Source organism: Nelumbo lutea, chromosome 5 (genome assembly GCF_056320005.1).
Source record: "Nelumbo lutea isolate HS-2025 chromosome 5, American lotus-T2T, whole genome shotgun sequence".
NCBI lineage: Eukaryota > Viridiplantae > Streptophyta > Magnoliopsida > Proteales > Nelumbonaceae > Nelumbo > Nelumbo lutea.
This window is the reverse complement of record NC_142688.1, coordinates 40,635,748-40,656,662: the sequence shown is the minus strand read 5'-3', so window position 1 is coordinate 40,656,662 and position 20,915 is coordinate 40,635,748. Positions and strand designations below refer to the sequence as shown.

Sequence of the window (20,915 nt, the reverse complement as noted above, 5' to 3'; positions counted from 1 at the left end):
CCCCTCTTTCCCTCAAAACAAATATTAGAAAGGGAATATTTTTGGAATATTCCCTTTTTCTCATCCCCATCCCACAAACCAAATGGAGCCTAAGGTATCTCCTCTAACTCTAAGCGGTTAGGAAAGTATCATGTTACCCAATTCCCCAATCAATTCCTAAAATAACTCCCTCAATTTATATCCACTCTCTATCATTTAAAGTATTCATATTAATTAATAAATGGTTATGTACAATTAATATTTAATCCAACCCATTTTCAATGTGCATTAAATAGTGTTATTACCAAAAGTTTATAAATTACAAAAAATTAATAAATATTGTTATTAATTAATTCATCATTAATTCTTAAAGTATTTCTGTTAAATACTCTTATGTTCATGTTAATTAACAACATTTTATAGAAATTGGAAACTCTTCAACCAATTTCTATAAAATTGAGAATTATATTTAACAATTATCAAAAAGAATAGTATTTTAATTATTACTATTATTATAGTTAGGATAAATCTCTTAAACTATCCTTACTGTTCACAAAATTGACAAACTGTTTGACAATTGTCTAACACCTCCCTTGCCGTTAAATTTTTGTCACACTATATTTACATGTGACATCACATGATTGTTAATTGTTCTAAAATTCCTAAAGTACCCTAATTATTTACCACCACTGTTGGAACACCGTCACTGGTGGCAATTGCAGTGACCATGGAACACCATGGCCACCTCCCAGATGACGGAATACCATGACCACCTTGATGTCTCTAATTCTTGGCTTGTCACCCAAATCACTTCTCTAGATCTACCTCTAGCCTCTTTTCAGAAACCGAACCAGAGGAACACCACCACCACCTCCCGAGTCCCAACTGAAAGCCGCTACCCCTTTCCCCGCCCCCACTACTACAACCACCACTTGAACCTCTTTGAACTGCTTCGTTCTCAAAACTCCACTTGTTACCATGAGTGCCACCTACCACCATACCCGAGTGTGATGAGTCTGATGCCTCCACAATTGATTCAATTGGTCCTATCGCTTCTCCACAGTTGATTCATTTGGTCCTATTGCTTCTCCATCATTGCCTACATTTAACCTTGTAAAGTCTGTGATTGAACAAAACTCAAGCCAGGATGGTGTTGTAGGTCTCAGAGGGATGAGCCGGGACGGGGATCAGAGTTTGAGCTTGAAGGCGAAAGGGTGAAACCTTGGGAAGGAGCGGAGAGCAGCACTGATACTACAAGCTCAAAAGTATGCCTCAACTTTTTTTGGTGTCGTTCCCGACACCCACTTCCTAGAACTAAACATCAGTCCCAATTCCCCTAGAATCAAATCAAATATCAATGCCATTACAGAAAACATGCAAATAAGAAAAACCAAGCAACATAATAAAATGATGAAGAACAGAGTTACGAAGATAACACAAGCTGACTCCCTACTTACATTAAATACCATTAACTAGAAAGAATTTGTAGGAAACGAACAATCACAAGAAATATCCGAATGGCCATCGACATCTCTCAGAACTGGGCATCGGCATCGCAACCCAAAATTGAAGAGGATGTCAACGACTAGATGATATTTCCGTTGCAACCCCTCCGCCTCCACTCTCTCTCTCTCCTTCTTAGTCTTCTTCTTCCTCTCTTCCCCCTGTCTATGACATTCTCAAACATTGGAAATCTCAAACTTTTTATCGTCTTCGATTTGAAGGGGAATGCTTTCTCTTGTCTCTCAGATTCTAAAAAATAAATGTTCCTCGATTTGAAGAGGAACGCTTCCTCTTGTCTTTCAGATTTGAGTCTTCAGGTGTCAAGATTATGCTATGTAGAAGGGTCCTTGATCCTCTACTCTTAGGTCTTAGGCTCCTCCAAATCTGATGTTGTTGATACGCTTCCTCGGGCAAGTCAAGTGTTGTTAAAAAGATGACTTCTGTTGTTTTCCTAACAAGTGTCAAAAAAGACTTTATTCTATAGTGAAAAAGGAAACCACGTCATCTTATTGAGCGAAGAAACAAAAAGAGCTATGTGAAGAAAGGTTTCCCATTAGAAACAAAAGACAAATCTTGTAAAGGCATTCTTGCTCTATATGACCTTCATCTTGTAAAGGCATTCTTGCTTTGGTTCCTGCCCTCGCTCCTCGTTAGCTTTGGCCAACCTTCAAACACGATGGACAAGGGTCGTAGAATCCGTCCGTAAAAACGAAAAACGGAGGAGAAAAAAAAAGATAGGCATGGAAGTCTGAAGATTCCAGTTTTCTCGAGGCGTTGGAAATTCCAGACTGGCATTCAGATCTATTGCGGTGGTGTAGTTCAATCAATCGGAGACGAAGGTGTAGTCCAAGTTACAGAGAGCAATGCGGCATCCCCTCCCATGAATAGCAATTAACCGGTCTACACAGTTAGTTGGGCTTTATTTTAAAATTTTGATGAAGAGTGAAGGGCAAATTTGATATTTCATTTTTTTCTCTTAGTGTTTAACGACGTACCAATTGTCAGAAAGACAATATCTAAATAGTAAGGGTACAGTTTGTCAATTTCATGAACAATAAGGGTAGTTTAAGAGATTTACCCTTATAGTTAATAACCAAATTAAAGTGGGGGAATAAAATATTATAATGTTGGAAAATGAAATTATTAATTAAATTATATTAGAAAGTAATGAATTTTTCAAAACTTTTCATAAAACTATATTTTTGTAAAATAATATTTTAGAATTTAAAAGAAATAAATTTTTTGAAAGTTTATTTAAAATGTATTAAATATTTATTGAAATTTGTTGGAATATTTTGGAAACTTTAGGAAAATTTATTACATTTGATAGATTTTGGAAAACTATTGAAAATTTATGCATTTTTCATTGTAAATTATTGAAAATTATTAAAGATAAATGAGAATGGGAAAGGAAAAATGTAATTTGAACCAATCATTACACAAAATATTAAGATAAATTAGTATAATATTAGAAAAAGAAAATTATTGATTAGTTTATATTAGAAAATATAAGATAAATTAGTGTAACTCTACAAGTAGACCAATTAAAAATAAAATATATTATTTAATAACAATTTAAAAATAAATTTGAATAAATTTTCAAAATCACACAAATTTAATAAATTTTCCAAATTTTTCATAAAATTACATTGTTGAAAATTAAAGACAATTTAGTGTATTTTTGGAAATTTACCATGTGGAAGGTACTCACTATATCATTTTGATCACTTTTGTCATCAAATTGAACATTGGGTTGATAGGGAGTGGGTGCCTTGCCTTGAACTCACCTGACACTAGGGACAGGGCGGGGAAAATTTGAGGATTCCCCATCCTTGATGTGTGGGTGTCTTGCCTTGAACTCAACCAACATTGAGGACAAGGTTCTCTATCCCTAATGGGGAGAGGGTGCTTTTTCCTAAACCCACCTGAAAACAAGGACGAAGCAGGGATGGGGCAAAGTGTCTTGACTACGAGACGGGGACAGGGATAGGGTGCTCCCTTGAACTCTTAAATCAAATTTTTATTTAAAGAAAATCAAATTTTTATTTAAAAATGGTAGCTTTTGTAATTGTAATTAATAACAAATTTTTATTCAATCTTTCATATTTCCCCGCTAATAAATTTAATATTGGTTTGGGGCAAAACTTACAAATATATTTTCACTTAAAAATGAAGTTTGGGGATAGTGTTAAGTTAGTATCTGAACTCTTAAATGCATCACTGCAGTAAATTTTCAAAAAGTGTCAAATTGGTCCAAAACGTTAACTATCATGTAAAAGGGCAAAAATGCCCTTCACCTATCATCTAATTTTCTTATGAATGGTATGAGAACTCTAACTAGTAAAAAGACAAAAATATTTCCTACTTTCCATTTCCTGTAAATCCACGTCTTACAGGACAAAAATGCCCTTCAACAAAAACATTAAAGAAACCAACAAACAATGAACCAAAATTATTTGCACTTCCTGAAATGTGTTCTCTTTCTCTAAGCTTTTCGATGGCTTCTTTCTACCAATCCAGATAGAATAAGAACAAACTACTTTCTCATGGATTGAGTCATTTAACTGTCTGACATAGAAAATTTACGGAGGCAATCGATTGAGAGATGATGAATTCCCTGGGACATTTTTACTATTTTCACACTTGTCCAAGTTACCAGTTGTAGATGTAGAAGAACGAAAAATTTATGTCCAAGTTACCAGTTCTCCTTACAAAATAGTCCTTACGCTCACATCACAGGACTTGCAATTGGGTATTGTGAAAATCTCCCATGAATATATACAAGCACGGTGAACCAATATCTGGTTCATTGATAGAAGTATAGATGTCAATGGATCAGGTTTGGATGGGAATTAATTTAAATGAAAACGAATTTGAACACATAGGACGGTCAAGGCATTAAATTGGACGTTCTCCAAACTGGTCCAAAGTATTTATCCAATTGAAATGGACCTTGTCCATCTATAATTAATGAACTTATATTGGACTGGATTGGATTGATTGGACCAAATATGGTACAATTGACACTCCTGTTTATAAGAGCAATTAGCCATAGATAAGGGGAATTTCATATGCTTACGACATCATTTCATCTAATTCAAGGTGGAGGAAACCAAACAATGTATTCAAGACTCTTTAATTTTATGGTTTTAACGTGGGGCTGAACTCTTTCTCTCTTTCCATTAATTGTTATTACTGTTGAAGTGAGCCCCAAGCAATTGCTGTGTGTGTGCAGAGGAAATCATACACAGCTTCAAGCAATTGCTGAACTTGCAAAAATTGCCTACGATAAGATTGAATGGGGAAGTGAGACCAACAATGAGATAAGTTGCTAGTTGCTATGGCGTTGGACTGCATACAAGGACGAAGAGTTGGTAATCACCCATGGGCCAAAGTGAAACGGAACTCTGATGAAGAAGTTGTGAACTTATTGGCTGAATCTTATTTGGACTCTCAAATTGAAAGCTCCAATACCATGGAGACTGAGAACTTAAAGAAACAAGTTAGATTATCTCTGGGTGATGCAAGATAATTGGCTTGTAGTTTGGATCTCCTACACTGCTTTCCTCAATTTTCTCCTACACTTTCCATTCAGCCTGATATAGGTGCCTCTTTGCACTGAGTAAATATTCATTCATGTGAAACACACATATGATGAGGCATCTGGCAAAAGATAAAATGGAAGTGCAGAAATATAGCATATAGAAAAAGGTGTAGGAAATCGGAGTCTTTCATGCATCTCCATTGTAAGTAATAAAGCCCTCGAGAAGTGATATGTTAGTGTTGTTTGTTTTTCCATTTTATTGTGTTTTTCTTCTTTAATTTCAATTACGCTATGTTTGATTTGAAAGAAAGAGTGGGAACAAGATTTCTAAAGATTTCTCTTCCTTTCCCTACTTTTTCCTTCAAGCCAAATGTGAATTAGAGAACTGTTCCCAATTTAATTACTTATTGCCAACTTTGTGTTATTATTATTTTTTGTTTTAAAATTTACGTAACTAGTTAAACTAAGCAATATGTCAGTGTCAATTAATGAACAATGTTATATATAGTTTGTTTATCAATATCAAACAATATTTTAAGTGGAGTCAGTATGAACTCAAAGTCAAGCTCAAAATCATATATAGTCTTACAAGATGAGATGTGGGGCTTACATATTTTAATAGTTTATTATTAATATAAATTATTAAAAGCAAGATAAATAAGAGACAATCTCACGTTTTCCTAACCAATGAAAAATTTCCTTTCTCCGGTTTCTTTGGTAGAAGACTTTTATTTTATTTATTTTGGCAAAATGAACTAAATGTTTTAACAGCTTGCATTGTGATTCAAAGAAAACCAATGCGAGTTTATATAAAAAAATGGAACCCAATTAAGCATTGGTTGCATTGTGATTCAAAGAAAACCGATGTGAGTTTATATAAAAAATGGTACCCAAGCATTGGTTGCACTTGACAAGCTGACAACTAGCTAGCCCAAAGAAAGAGGCTTTGTATTAATAATTGAACTTACTATCCCAATATTGATCTATTTCCTGGTATTTGAGAATGATCGATCGAATCAATCAAGGGCTGATTCTTTGGTGTATTAACTGGTTTGTTCCAATATTGACGTAAAATCTAATCCTGCAACTAAATACTTGTATTTTGTTTGGTTTGAAGGAAAAGGTAGAGAAGGAAGGAAAATATAGGAAAACCTATACAACATTTGAACAAATTTCTATATCTTTTCTTTATTTTCCCTATTTTTTCATTAAAATCAAACACAGCCCTAGGGAAAAAGAGGTCAGGGGAAAGTTATTAATGGTGCATAACTGCTGGTAATTTAGGCACGAAAATTGCCTACCAACTTGAGCTCTATAAATTCAATGATCACCGAAGTGAATTGGTCATTCAAGTACATTCAGACCTTGACTTGGTCATATAGGAATATTCTAATCCATTGGCAGATAGGCACGTTATTTTTTGCATTCTGCTTTTTTGTCTTTGTTTTCTTTTTTATATTTCTTCTTATTTCGCTTCATTAATCGTTTATTTATTTATATTTAGGATAACATGATTGTAGAAAAACTAAGTTTTGAATCATAATAAAGTTATTACAAACGCAAAAAGTTAAAGAAACTTCCAAATTCTAAAGTTCTTTTGGGTGGAGAGTTGACCTAGAGAAGGTATTTATAATTCCACAATCCAACTAAAATGTCGTGGACAAATAGCAGAGAGAGAGAGATGGCTTGGAAGAATCTATCTGTTCTTCGCATCGAGTTGGTAATCCTATCGCTCTCTCTGACTGTGGCATCAACTTCTTCTCAGAGTTCGGCGAAGCCTGGTTGCCAAGAAAAATGTGGAGAAGTGAACATCCCATATCCCTTTGGAGTTGGAAATAATGATTCAGATTGTTTCAGAGACTCAAATTTCCACTTAGATTGCGACCATTCATCTGGCTATCCAGTGCTTCTTGATTCTGGTGGAGGAAACATACCCTACGTGAATATCTCGTTAGAAGGCCAATCCACTGTCTATATCCGGATTGCTATCGACTGTTACAATGAGTCTGGGAGAATCTCTGTCGGCTACAAAGTAGATATCACACTGGGAAGAGTAAATAGCTTCTCGAGCACCCGAAACAAATTCACGGCGATCGGTTGCGACACCCTCGCCTACATGTCGAGTTCATCATCATCAGGTCATTCTTTTACGAGCGGCTGCATCTCATTTTGTTCGACCAACGAAGTTCTGATTAATGGCTCCTGTTCCGGCATTGGATGCTGCCAGACTCCCATTCCAAATGATCTGAATACCTTTAACGTCAGCCTCTCCAGCTTTTACCACCACAACTACTCGTTGGACTTCAATCCCTGCAGCTACGCCTTCCTGGCTGACCAAGATTGGTTTAATTTCACTTCATCCGACGTCAGAGATCTCCGCAGTAGACTTCCAGTCCGTTATGACAGAGCTACTGTAACTCCAGTGGTGCTGGACTGGGTAATCCCCGACGACAACTGCACCTATGCAATAAAGAATCGGACGAGCTACGCATGTGGAGACAACACCTATTGCTCCGATTCCTCCAACCCCACCGGCGGCTATAATTGTCACTGTAAGCAAGGTTACCGGGGGAACCCTTATCTACCCCAAGGATGCCAAGGTGATGATGGCGACCTCTCTTAATAATTTGTTGTTTTCACAATTCATTTCACCCTACTGAGAATTAATAACTTCCATTCATGGCTGGTTTTGCATGTAGACATTGATGAATGCAAGGAAGACAATAACTGCACACATGTGTGCACAAATACAGTGGGAAGTTACAAATGTTCGTGCCCCAAGGGGACTCACGGAGACGGCTTCAAGGGAGGATCTGGTACTGCTTGCATTAAAAACCAAAGCCGAGTGATTGAGATTGCTTTAGGTAATATTAATTATATTTTTCCAGTTCCATTTATAATTTATCTTATAATTAAACTAACCGATCAAATTTATTTAATAAAATCCCGCTGTAAGCCTGTGACCACGTTGAAGCCAAAAATGTTTGTTCTTAAGTGAGCAAGTTGACTTGACCAAAAATGTGTGTTCTCAAGTCTCCAATATGAATCTGGATTTCCTCCTCACATACCAATGAATCACCTCTTATTAATAAAATAAAAATTTTATTTAAAAAAAGATGACAAAGACGGGGAAAAGGATAACCATGCTTGTCCAGCCACGCATATAGAACACCAGTTGTTTTGTGGTCATCATGGATTATTTATATGCGCGGCTGGATGAGCTTGATCAGCAATGTGTTGTGGCCAGATGATCCGAACTCCAAAAAGGACCTAGCCTGCTGGCCAAAAACAATAACACTCGCCTAGGTATAGAGAGCACCACTTCACCCACCAAACCCTTACACACCAAAAAATGTCAAAAAAGAAGCAAACAATTAATTAAACAAAAACAAGCTCCCAGGACCAATACAAGCCAAACTAGCGACATCCCAAACCGCAATAACAACTACAAGACCTTGCCACCTCTACCCCTTCCTCTTGCACTCTTAGCACCCTGATTTCATTTTCTTAATTAAAACATCTACATAAACGTCCAAGAGACTTATCTAACTGTAGCCTGCTGGCACTCTTCCAATCTTGTACGCATTCACATCTTCTTCCACTTCCAGCTCGCTATTGCACTCCGGTTGCTCTTAACCAAGAACTTTTCCAAACGGTTGAGATTCACCTTCTTTTTCTGCTTCCAAGAACAATCAGATTTCCTTCCCACTACTTTCTAGTTTCTACCCACACTCTATCCACTATGAATTGTAGCCACACATCGCCATCTTGAATTGTGAATGTGGGTAAAAAAACTGGGTAAGAAATCTGGGATTCCTTTCTTGCAGTCTCTTAGCCAATCAAAAAGAAGGGACCTAGTGAGCTTACTTATTTGAATATTCTCTCTCTACTCTTATCTACTAAACTTGTTGTAGTAGGGTCTACCAGAGGTCCAACCACCCTCATATCAGGATACGAAGAGCCCCCCTTCTCTCCCACCCTCAAACCCCTAGAAGAGCCAAGTCTTCAGGCCCACCCGAGCCAGCCCTAAGTAAATTCCTCTTTGTCCAACACCCAAGACTCTTTCTACTGTATATGACTTTTTTAACAAGACTCAGGTATGTATCAACCTCTCTAAATTTTGGTGCAACCTATCCTGGGCCTTTAATCTAGTAGGCCCCAATATTTCTTTTAATCTGTCCCAAATTTTGGTGCAACCAACCAAGCTCAAGCTTGAACCTTATATTGTCTTGGCAAGTCGAGCTCGAATAGTTAGCTATTCAGTTCAGCTTGGCTCAAATCCACCTCTACTCCCAAATACCCATAATCCTTTGTAAAATATCCATAAATTATATTTTTTTATATGATTGTTTCAGGATGGGGAAAATTTGAGGATTTCCCATCCCCAATGGGGAATGGGTGCCTCACCCCAAACCCGCCCCACCACTGGGGTCAAGGCAGGTATGGAGTAGTGTCTTGACTTATGGGGGAAGGTACAATGAAAGGTGCCCCAACCCATGCATCGCACAAGCCCCCGCTAGTATGTTTTTAAAGGGGTCAATCTTATTTTCTACATATTTTACATACTAGTAAATGTGTATGTGCATTTGCACGTGGCAGTATCTTTAAGACAACTATTTATAATTCATGGACAGTTTCTAAACGGTTATAACTTATAAGTGGGTAGTTTCTGAACAGTTATGAGCGGGTAGTTTCTGATGTGAGAGTAAAAGCCATATATGCCCTCTTTATGCCAGTTGTGTGCTTAGACAAAAAGGGTAGAAAACATCCAAGAATATTCTAGAAAAAAGGGGAATTCGCTCATTATAGGTAGTATAGATTTTCATCGATGTTTGTATTTTTATTATTTGATTGTGATGTCATAGGTTCAACTATTTGATCTGTTGGAAAAATAAAATGACTTGTTGACTTACCACTTTGGAGGGAAAATGTTTCTATTTTGAAATTGTTTGTTTTTTAATTGAAACACATGGTTAGGGGTATCAATGGGACCAGATTTGGTTTTGACCCGGTCCGAATCAAAATCAATTTGAATGACAATCCAATAAGGCATATTGAATTGGACCAGTGCTGACTTAATGGTCCAAAGTGTTTATTGGATTGGATTGGATCTAGTCCATCTGTAATGGATTTATATTGAATTTGGTCAAATTGAACCAGCAATATCTAGTCCACTGACAGAAGATATATAATTGGAGTACGGGTGTCAAACGACCAAATTTGGGTTTGGGTTAGACCCAATCTAAAATACACCCAGTTTAAACAGATTCAACAGTCCAAACATTGAATTGGGCCAGTCCATAACGATCCAAAGTATTCATCAGATTGGATTAGACTGATCCATTTGTAATAGATTCATAGTGGACCAAATTGGATTGGATCAATATGCGGCCCTACACATGGCCAATCAATAGGCCCCTCTTTGTTGGTCTAGATTGTCATTTAAAAAAGCTCCACGCTTGACCTGAATTCCTATACATAAATTAAATAATATTATAATTTTTACTTATCTATAAATTGGTTTGTTTATATGCAGTTGGAGGATCCTGCGTGTTGTTGTTCGTTATCATTGGTGTTACATGGAGCTGCTGGGTTTTTCAAAAACGTAAACTCAAACAGAAATTCTTCCAAGAAAATGGAGGTGTATTTTTAAATCAATTACTTGCTTTGCATGGAGACGATAGAGAGAGAAAGTTAAGGATATTTACTTCAGAGGAACTTATGAAAGCAACTAACAATTACAATGAGAGCCGAATCGTTGGTAAAGGAGGTTATGGCACGGTTTACAAAGGGACATTACCAGACGAGAGAGATATTGCCATTAAAATATCCAAAGAGACAAACAAGATCCAAGTTAAAGAATTCATAAATGAGATTGTCATTCTTGCTCGTCTCAATCACGAAAATGTGGTGAAGCTATTAGGCTGTTGTTTAGAAACCCCTGTTCCAATTTTAGTTTATGAGTTTATTACAAGGGGGACCTTGTTTCACCGAATCCATGGCGATGGGAGACAAAAGTTTGTGCTCTCATGGGAGGATCGATTAAGAATAGCGGCAGAAACTGCAGGAGCACTTGCATATCTGCATTCAGCAGGTGATCCGCCAATCATTCATGGAGATGTCAAGTCTATGAACATACTCTTAGATGATAAATTCACTGCAAAAGTATCAGATTTTGGTGCTTCAAGATTGGTCCCTCTGAATCAAATGCAGTTATCTACGCTTGTACAAGGAACTTTTGGGTACATAGATCCAGAATATATGCAAACAAGGCAGTTAACCGACAAGAGTGATGTTTATAGCTTTGGTGCAGTCCTTGTGGAGCTATTAACAGGAAAGAAGATTTATTCTGATGACAGGCCTGAAGAACGGAAGAATATGGCAAAGTATTTTGTTTTGTCAATGAAACAGAACCGTCTCCTTGATGTCCTAGAAGATGAAGTGATGCACGGAGGAAATCATACACAGCTTCAAGGAGTTGCTAATCTTGCAGAACAATGCCTACGATTGAACGGGGAAGAGAGACCAACAATGAGAGAAGTTGTAGTGGAGTTAGACTACTTACGAGGACGTGGAGTTGGTAAGCACTCATGGGTGAAAGAGAACTATGATGAAGAATCTGTGCATTTGTTGCTTGAATCTTCTTTGGACTCTCAAATTGAAAGTTCTACCAGGGGAATTGACAGCTTAAAGAATCAAGTTATATTATCCCTAGATGGTGCGAGATAATTTGCTATAGTAGTTTGGATCTACTACACCACCGTTTTTTCTCAATTTTCTCCTCTACTTCCATTCAATCTGATATATATAGGTGTCTCCTTACACGTGTGTAAATATTAATTCATGTGAAACACACATGTCATGACACATGATCTGCAACACAGTAAATGGAAGCATATATAGAAGAATACTGTATGAAAAAGGTGAGTGCAGGAGAAGTGTAGTGTTAGTGTTGTTTTTTTCCTTATTGTTATCTCCTAATGTTTTTGTATGTTCTTCTTGTGAGTTCAGTGTCAATGTTAGTGTTAGGAAATAAATTAAGAATAGGAGACGAGTAGTGTGTTACTGTTGTGTTTTCCCTTATTGTTATCTTTGTTCTTGGATCTTCTTTTCAGTTCACTGTCAATGTTAGTATTAGTGTTGTGTTTTTCCTTATTGTTATCTTTTTATGTTGTTTTCTTTTCAGTTCTTTTTTAGTTTTTATGTCATTAGTGATCACTTTTTATGTCCAACCATATTGTGTTTCCAACAATAAATATATCTCAATTTTTAATATTGGTGATTATTTAAAGGAATGTTTTAAGAAGAAATCTTGAAATTCAACAACTTTTACCTATAGGCTCAGTTTGGAAGGAGTACGAATACAAATATGGGTATGTCGGACATTTTAATGCCTCTGTTTAGAGAATTCTAATAAAGGGGGTCTACTTGCAACTATGTTAGTTCAGGGGAGGTGATTGCACTCATCAAACTTGAAGGGGGTTTCAGCAATTTACCCTTATTTTAATTTTATTTTCGCTATATATATAGATAGGTAGATAGATAGATAGATAGATAGATAGATCGATAGATCGATAGATCGATAGGTAGATATATCAATTTTTAGTGTGGGCTAACCCAAGTGCATCAAATTTCAGTGTGGTTTGGACTCAGACTGAATAGTTTAGGCTTGATCTCGGGCTTTAGGCCCAATTCTTAGGGTTGGGCCTAAGTAGAGCTAAAACCAAACCTAGCCTACCTAACTTGCACCCCTACTCACCGAACATTGAAAACTTTCTTAAAAAACAAGGTGTGAACTCATCATCCACCATGCAAATTGATTTTACAATTTTAAAGGATTGAAAGTTTTTTTCTGCTCATTGTGGTGGCATTTGATAAATATAAAATCTGAAAAGAAGTAAAAATGATTTTTTGCTTTCTAGAGGTTCTAAAAAGATAAGATCATTTGAGTTGGAGCAATTCCCCTATATCTGAAATTGCAAGTTTAATAAAAATATTACTCTATTAATAAAAAAATATTATATATTTTCAAATAAATAATTATTTATTATTTAATTAAAAATAATATATATTTATTATTATAAACTAATAATAAATAAAGTATATTTTATTACTAATAAATATATTTATTATTTATAAACTAATAATAAATAAAGTATATTTTATTACTAATAAATAAAGTATATTTAATTATTATAAACTAATAATAAATAAGTATATTTGAGTTTAGTGTCAATGTTAGTGTTAGGAAATAAATTAAGAATAAGAGACGAGTAGTGTGTTAGTGTTGTGTTTTCCCTTATTGTTATCTTTGGTCTTGGATCTTCTTTTTAGTTCACTGTCAATGTTAGTATTAGTGTTGTGTTTTTCCTTATTGTTATCTTTTTATGTTGTTCTTCTTTTCAGTTCTTTTTTAGTTTTTATGTCATTAGTGATCACTTTTTATGTCCAACAATATTGTGTTTCCAACAATAAATATATCTCAATTTTTAATATTGGTGATTATTTAAAGGAATGTTTTAAGAAGCAATCTTGAAATTCAACAACATAGGCTCAGTTTGGAAGGAGTACGAATACAAATATGGGTATGTCGGACATTTTAATGCCTCTTTTTAGAGAATTCTTATAAAGGGGGTCTACTTGCAACTATGTTAGTTCAGGGGGAGGTGATTGCACTCATCAAACTTGAGGGGGGGTTTCAGCAATTTACCCTTATTTTAATTTTATTTTCGTTATATATATATATATATATATATAGATATATAGATAGATAGATAGATAGATAGATAGATAGATAGATATATCAATTTTTAGTGTGGGCTAACCCAAGTGCATCAAATTTCAGTGTGGTTTGGACACAGGCTGAATAGTTGGGATTGATCTCGGGCTTTAGGCCCAATTCTTAGGGTTGGGCCTAAGTAGAGCTAATTCTTAGGGTTGGGCCTAAGTAGAGCTAAAACCCAACCTAGCCTACCCGACTTGCACCCCTACTCACCGAACATTGAAAACTTTCTTAAAAAAACAAGGGGTGAACTCATCATCCACCATGCAAATTGATTTTACAATTTTATAGGATTGAAAGTTTTTTTTCTGCTCATTGTGGTGGCATTTGATAAATATAAAATCTGAAAAGAAGTAAAAATGATTTTTTGCTTTCTAGAGGTTCTAAAAAGATAAGATCATTTGAGTTGGAGAAATTCCCCTATATCTGAAATTGCAAGTTTAATAAAAATAGTACTCTATTAATAAAAAAATATTATATATTTTCAAATAAAAAATTATTTATTATTTAATTAAAAATAATATATATTTATTATTATTAACTAATAATAAATAAAGTATATTTTATTATTATTAATAAATATATTATGAAATATTCTTCTTATTATGATATAAATATTAATTCTAAATATTATTATTTATTTAATTTAAAATGATATTATTTATAAATTTATGATAATAACTATTTAATAGTTATTAATAATAAATATTACTATAGAAATATAATTTATGATAATATCCACTAAAGCCATCATTAGAATTCAAAACATTGATACCCAAGTAGACTTCAAATTTGATTATCCCTGATAATGTGCAGGCATGGTGCATATCTGAGTTAGACCTAACTCAAAAGAAAATATTTGCTTGAGCCTGCAAATTTATAGGTCTAATCGGGTTAGGTTAAGTTATAAAAGATATGTTACTTATTATTATTAATTATTAAAATATTGTTAGTTATTAAAATATTATAATTATTAAATTTTAAAATACAGTAAATTTTGGAAATTGTCATATTTTTAGAAATATTGTTAACTTCTTGGCTAAAACTAATTAATTGTAATTTTCTAGTAATTAAATATAACCTTTTGGTAATTAAATGTAATTTTCTATTATTTATAGCTTAAATTATAATTAATGTTGATTACAGTTTAAAAATAATTATTGTTAATTATATTAGTATTAATAATAAAATACATTAATCTTTAATTATTATTCAGTATTTTTTGCAATAAAATACAATTAATTTAATTTTTAATTATTTTTAGTATTTTAATTAAGCTTTAGGTTTTTCAGAACTTTTTGATTTTTAATTAATTTTTAGTGTTTTTCATTATTATTCAGGATTTTTTGCATATGAGTATTTTTAAATAATTTTCAGAATTTATTTTTGCATATTAGTTACTACAAAGTTAATTTGCATTTGCTCTCAGTAAAAATAAATTAAATAACTAAATGAATACCATAGTTAATAAAAAAACAACTAGATTTCAATAATTTCTAGCTTGGGTATTTTTTTAATAATTTTTGGTTTTTTTTATAATAAATTACTATTAATCGTACTTTTTAGTAAATACCCTTATTAATATAAAATACTGTTAATTTTCAATATTTTTTAAATAGTTTTAGTATTTTAATTATGTTTAGGTTTTTCAGAATTTTTTGGATTTTTAATTAATTGTTGGTATTTTTTTATTATTATTTAGTAATTTTTGCAATAAAAATATAATTAATGTTAATTGTACCCTTTGATTTTTAATACTAATTAGTTTTGGATTTGTAAAAAGTTTCGAGTTTTCTGCGCACTGGAGCATGTATAAATTTTGTACAGGTGCGTCGTTGGTTCTGAGGGTTGTTTGCCTTATTTTAGGGGTGTTTTGTATCATTAATTGCTGTTAATCGGAGAAATGGTGCCAGCTTAGCACCAAGTAGTGATTTCTTGCAATGGAGCCTCATTTTCTGTTTGGTTGAGTGGTTTATCAGGGAAACAACTGTTTTGGGTGTTCTAAATAATATATATATATATATATATATATATATATATATATATATATATATATATATATATATATACTAGCGGGTGCGATGTACAAGATTTATTAAGCGAAAGTTAAATAATAGAAAGTGTCATTTACTAAAATACTCCTTCTAGTTTCATGGATTTACAAATATCTACCCTATAGTTAAAACTTTACTTAAACACCACTTATAATTTGCAATGGATTTAATCAATCTTCCATTAGATGATAGTGGAAAATGACAGTGTTGACCCTAATGTTCATTTAAATAAATTTAATTAGAAGAAAATAAAAATAAAAATATAATTTTTGCCCTTTATAAGACATGCGCAACCACTCTGCTAGCTATATTCAGTTAATTTTATTTTTTGTACAAAAAAAGTGTTAAGGGTATTTTTGGAATAAAAAATCATGGGCCTAATGGCAAAACAAACACTCCTTAATGAAAGGTTTATTCATCAAACTAATTAAACCAACCAACCCAATCAACTCGACCCAAGTTGGTTAGTTTTCTAGTATTTTAGGTCGGCTTTGGTCAAAAAATTTCCTAATTCGACCAAGTTGGATCAATTTCACTTTGGTCATTTGTAAACCAACCAAAATCGAACGACGTAACCATGGATATATATTAGTATTTTATATTTTAAATATAATATGGAAAAGTGAAAATTTTCCCATATTTCTTATTATAAAATGTTTTATATCATAAATACAATTTTTAACTTTATTTTTTAATAATTACACTATAATTTTTAAAATTAAATTTAATTTTAAAAGTTAAAATCTTTTGAATCAATTGGCCAAACCAAAAAATCGACCCAAACAAATACAACTGGAGTGTGTTGGTTTTCACAAAAGGTTAGTTGGTTTCAACTGACAAACTCCCCAACCTGACCGGGTCAATTTGGATGGCCAAATAGCCTATGAACAAACCGAACCTACTCATGAACGCTCATAATTTTAGATAAATTAATATTCTCATCTCTGATAAAGATCAAATCAAACAATTCATCAATGAGCTTGTTATACTTTCCAAGATTAATCATAGAAATGTGGTTAAATTGTTAGGTTGTTGTTTGGAAACAGAAGTTCCTCTGCTGGTTTATGAGTTCATCTCTAGTGGAACCCTTTTCAATCACATCCATGATCGAAGTGATGACGACATGCCATTTACATGGGATAATCGACTAAGAATTGCTACTGAAGTTGCTGGAGCACTTTCCTATTTACACTCAGCAGCTTCTATCCCAATATATCATAGAGATGTTAAATCTTCAAACATACTCTTGGATGATAAATATAGAGCCAAAGTGTCAGACTTCGGGACTTCAAGGCCGATTGCAGTTGACAAAACTCATCTAACCACAGCAGTACAAGGGACATTAGGATACTTGGATCCTCAGTACTTCCAATCAAGTCAATTTACAGAGAAGAGTGATGTTTATAGCTTTGGAGTAGTTCTCGTAGAGCTTTTAACGGGAGAGAAGCCAATTTCTTCATTTAGACCAGGAGAGATTAAAAGCTTGGCCACTTATTTTCTTTCTTCCATGGAGGAGAACCGACTCTTTGAAATTCTTGATGCACAAGTGGTAAAGAAGGGTGAAAAGGCAGAAATTGAGGTGGTTTCTAACCTTGCAAAGAGGTGCTTGGATTTAAATGGAAAAAACAGACCCACGATGAAAGAAGTTACAGTTGAGCTAGAGGGGTTAAGAATATCTAAAGCTCATACGTTGGTTCAAGAAAACCATCAAGAGATGGACTATTGCCTTATAAATCGACCAACATGTCTACAGGATTCTGGTTCAACATCAATTGGATACAAAAACTTAGAGAAGAAGGCAAAACCATTGGATGACCAACCGCTATTGTGTAACACTTATTAGTTTATATCAACTTTCTGTTTCTTTCTTAGTTTATATCAAACCAAATATAAATATATATAGCTTGATGTTGAATGGCTTATGGAAATCGATTCTACTTTATTTGATCAATGGTAAGGCCAAAATTATCTCTGACTCAAAGCTTAATCAAATGCATTATTTGTCAATGTGTATGGTTTTATTTTTGATAGAACTGCCACATTAACATCCATTGGAAACTATCCTGCCCTCCTAAAATCATACTCTCAATGTACCTAGTCCTGAAATAGACTTAGAAATTGGGGGATTAGAATGGGTGCAAAGTGCCCACATGGTTTGGAGGAAGATACAAATCACCTCTTCCTCCACTATGAGGAAATGCTATTTCATTCTAGAGATCATTAATTTTCCAGAAATAATTGACTAATGGAAATTATTTGTGTAATAATCATTATTATTAATGGAATAACTATAAGCAATAAATAATTAACGAATTAGTAATTTACTGTAATTACAGTTTATTTTTCAAAATTACAGAAGGAAATGGTTGAAATTTTATTAATTTTCCAACAAATATTAAATTGTGGAAATTATTTGTGTAATAACTGTTATTAAATAATGGAAATTATTTAACACCAGATTCATTTAGGTGAAGTATATTATTTTTATTTAATTAAATAATTGATAAAATAATAATGAATAAAACGGAAGTTATAGAAAAGTGGATGCAAAATGGGGTCTGGGTCGGAATATCCAAAATCCGATTGCATTTTATCTTCTTGACCCGGTTTTCGCTACAGTAGTCGCTCGCAGCAACCACAGTAGCGAAACAGGGGCCGATTTTGGGTGGTTTTTGGAGCGGCAAAAGTGCTTGTTTGCCGGAACAATGTGGGCGTCCATTTTCTATAGCAAGCCGACTGAAATGGTTCTTTAAAGAACTCGGTGGTCGTGAGGAAGTTGGTGCTATGCCCTGTTCAACTTGAAATCCTCAAATGATTGGATTGGAAGCTATTACATTTGAGGATTTCATGTTTCGAAATGATCAACTTGGTGGCCTACTACATTTTGAGTTTTTCAAGTTAGAAATTGTGGAAAAAGTTGGAGCTCCGCCCCTGTGCACAGTGACAAAACTATTTCAGCCAGCGGCCATTAATAGCTCTTCCACTCGGTGGCCTGCTATTACAGTATAGGATTTTCAGGTTAGAAAATGATCAGAACAACTCGGCGATCATGCAGAAGAACTCAGTCGTTGGAAAACAGATTTGGGAGGCAATGTAGAATAAATCAGTGCTCTGCCCTTATTCTCTGAATCAATACGATCAAGATGAGTCAAGCTTCAAGTCTGAATCTCAACGATCAATGATCTCCACAGTACTTCAAATTCTGAATGTCCACAATCAGTCTCAACAATCAAACTGGATTTGGTTGGGTGGAAAAAAATGTTTTACCTCTCCGTTGGTTAGTTTTGGTAACCATATTGGTTGATTTTTCTATCCATTCGTAGCTGTTTTGGAGATTTCCCATTTGGGTTGATGAGAGATATTTGGAGCTTGGACACGTGGTTAAATGGAAGGGGCTATAGGGGTGTATCGGGTGATATCGATATTTTTTTTTTACTTTTTTTTTAAGGCTAAAATATAAAAACCTCCCCTCCAGTTTTTGACAATGATAAAATTGCCCCTAATTAATTGTCAAGGAATTAATATAATATTTCAAAATGTCAGAACTGCCCCTACTTTCCCTTCCTCTCGCAATAGAAGGGAACAACGTGTAATCCTTCCATCGATCGCTCCTCACTGCTTCCCCTACTTCCACCTCACTATCCCTTCTTCTTCTTCTTCTCTCTCTCTTCTCCGTCCCCACTGTCCCCACTCTCTTCCTTTGAGACTATTGAGTCAGAGCAATCCATGCACCTGAATTAACAGAAAACGATGAATAATTATTCGGGAGAAGAAAAAACTAGGAAGGATTGATTCATATACCCCAAATTGCCAATTGTGTTTCCAATAGAATGTATTGAAATTGAGGTGATTGACCACCAAAATCTACTATTTGCACATTTCTTATGAAAACCAAGAGCAAGACAACCAATTTCGACTCAAAATTGGTAAAGGGTAAACTCAATAAACCCAGAAAGCAATAACAAGATTAACTTGAAAGTTGAAACCCACAAGAGATGTAGAAAGGAAAGCAGAAAAAAACGTAGACAAATGGAGAGAAAAGATGACTCCAACCCGAACCTGAATCGAATTTAAGAAATTTTAGAAATTAGGGAAATGGCAGACGGGATAACGGAAATCAAATCATGCGTTGATCCATTTAACAAAGGAGAGAGATTGAGATAAGGGACAAGCTCCCTCTACAACTGATCAAGCAGTTCCTGGAGGTCCGATCTATGTCGCTCAAGGGGAAACCGCATGTTGCTGATTTCAATCTCATTCTGGAGGGGTGGGGAGGGTATGTGCACCCCTGGATCTCATCCATGGCCGAAGCTTACCCATGCTTAGAGGAGTTGAGGTCGAAGCACATGGTGGTGACTGATGAGGTGTTGGAACTGATCTCGCGTTTGTTTAAGAATTTTAGTGTTTTGGTCCTCTCGTCTTGTAAGGGTTTCACTATTGATGGGCTCACTGCCATTGCTGCCAATTGCAAGTTCTTTTTCGTTCACTACTTAGTTCTATTACTTTGTATTGGGCGGCAACTTCAAGGAGGTCGTCATTGACAGTTGTTGAAACTCTATTCACTGCTACGATGAAGTAGATGAACAATGCCTTTTGGTTGCTTCGACTTAATTGACTTGATGGAAGAAAGTGAAGAAGAAATAAATGAGAAAAACCAGTGAGGGGAGATCGGGGGAAGTATTTCATAACGTTCCCTTCTAGGCTTCTATTGCGAGAGGAAGTGGAAGCAGGGGCAATTCTGACATTTTAAAATATTTTATTGACTCTGACAATTAATTAGGAACAATTAATGGAGGTTTTTGTCACGATCTTTAAAAATTTAGGGGTGGTTTTTATGATTGTCAGAAACTTCAGAGGAGGCTTTTATATTTTACCCTTTTTTTACTTTTTTTCAAAACCGGTTCAAGGGCAGTTTAAGGCTCCTCCACCCCCTGAACCGGTCAGAACCCCGATACATCCTTTGCGTATCAGAGAGTTCCCAGAACGATACGTATCGATTGATACGTGTCGATATTTGAACCTTGTGGAAAGAGAGGGAGGATAGAGAGTTAAT

General features: G+C 34.5%; 1 protein-coding gene across 1 annotated transcript; it reads left to right on the top strand.

Moving 5' to 3' along the window:
• The first annotated feature begins 6,677 nt into the window (after positions 1–6,677).
• On the top strand, positions 6,678–17,837 carry LOC148851922 (putative wall-associated receptor kinase-like 16). The gene is made up of 4 exons (XM_088945722.1): positions 6,678–7,626; positions 7,726–7,890; positions 10,563–10,863; positions 16,802–17,837. Exons 1-4 carry the CDS (start codon positions 6,678–6,680, stop codon positions 17,703–17,705), a joined length of 2,319 nt encoding a protein of 772 aa, XP_088801848.1. The 3' UTR covers positions 17,706–17,837.
• Positions 17,838–20,915: the final 3,078 nt, after the last annotated feature.

Bases quoted from the DNA above. Each gene is read 5' to 3' on its own strand.
- LOC148851922 (XM_088945722.1), top strand. From the start codon at position 6,678: ATGTCGTGGACAAATAGCAGAGAGAGAGAGATGGCTTGGAAGAATCTA. The intron at 7,891-10,562 runs GTAATATTAATT...GTTTATATGCAG, and splicing joins AGTGATTGAGATTGCTTTAG to TTGGAGGATCCTGCGTGTTG. The intron at 10,864-16,801 runs GACAAACAAGAT...AATTAATATTCT, and splicing joins GCCATTAAAATATCCAAAGA to CATCTCTGATAAAGATCAAA.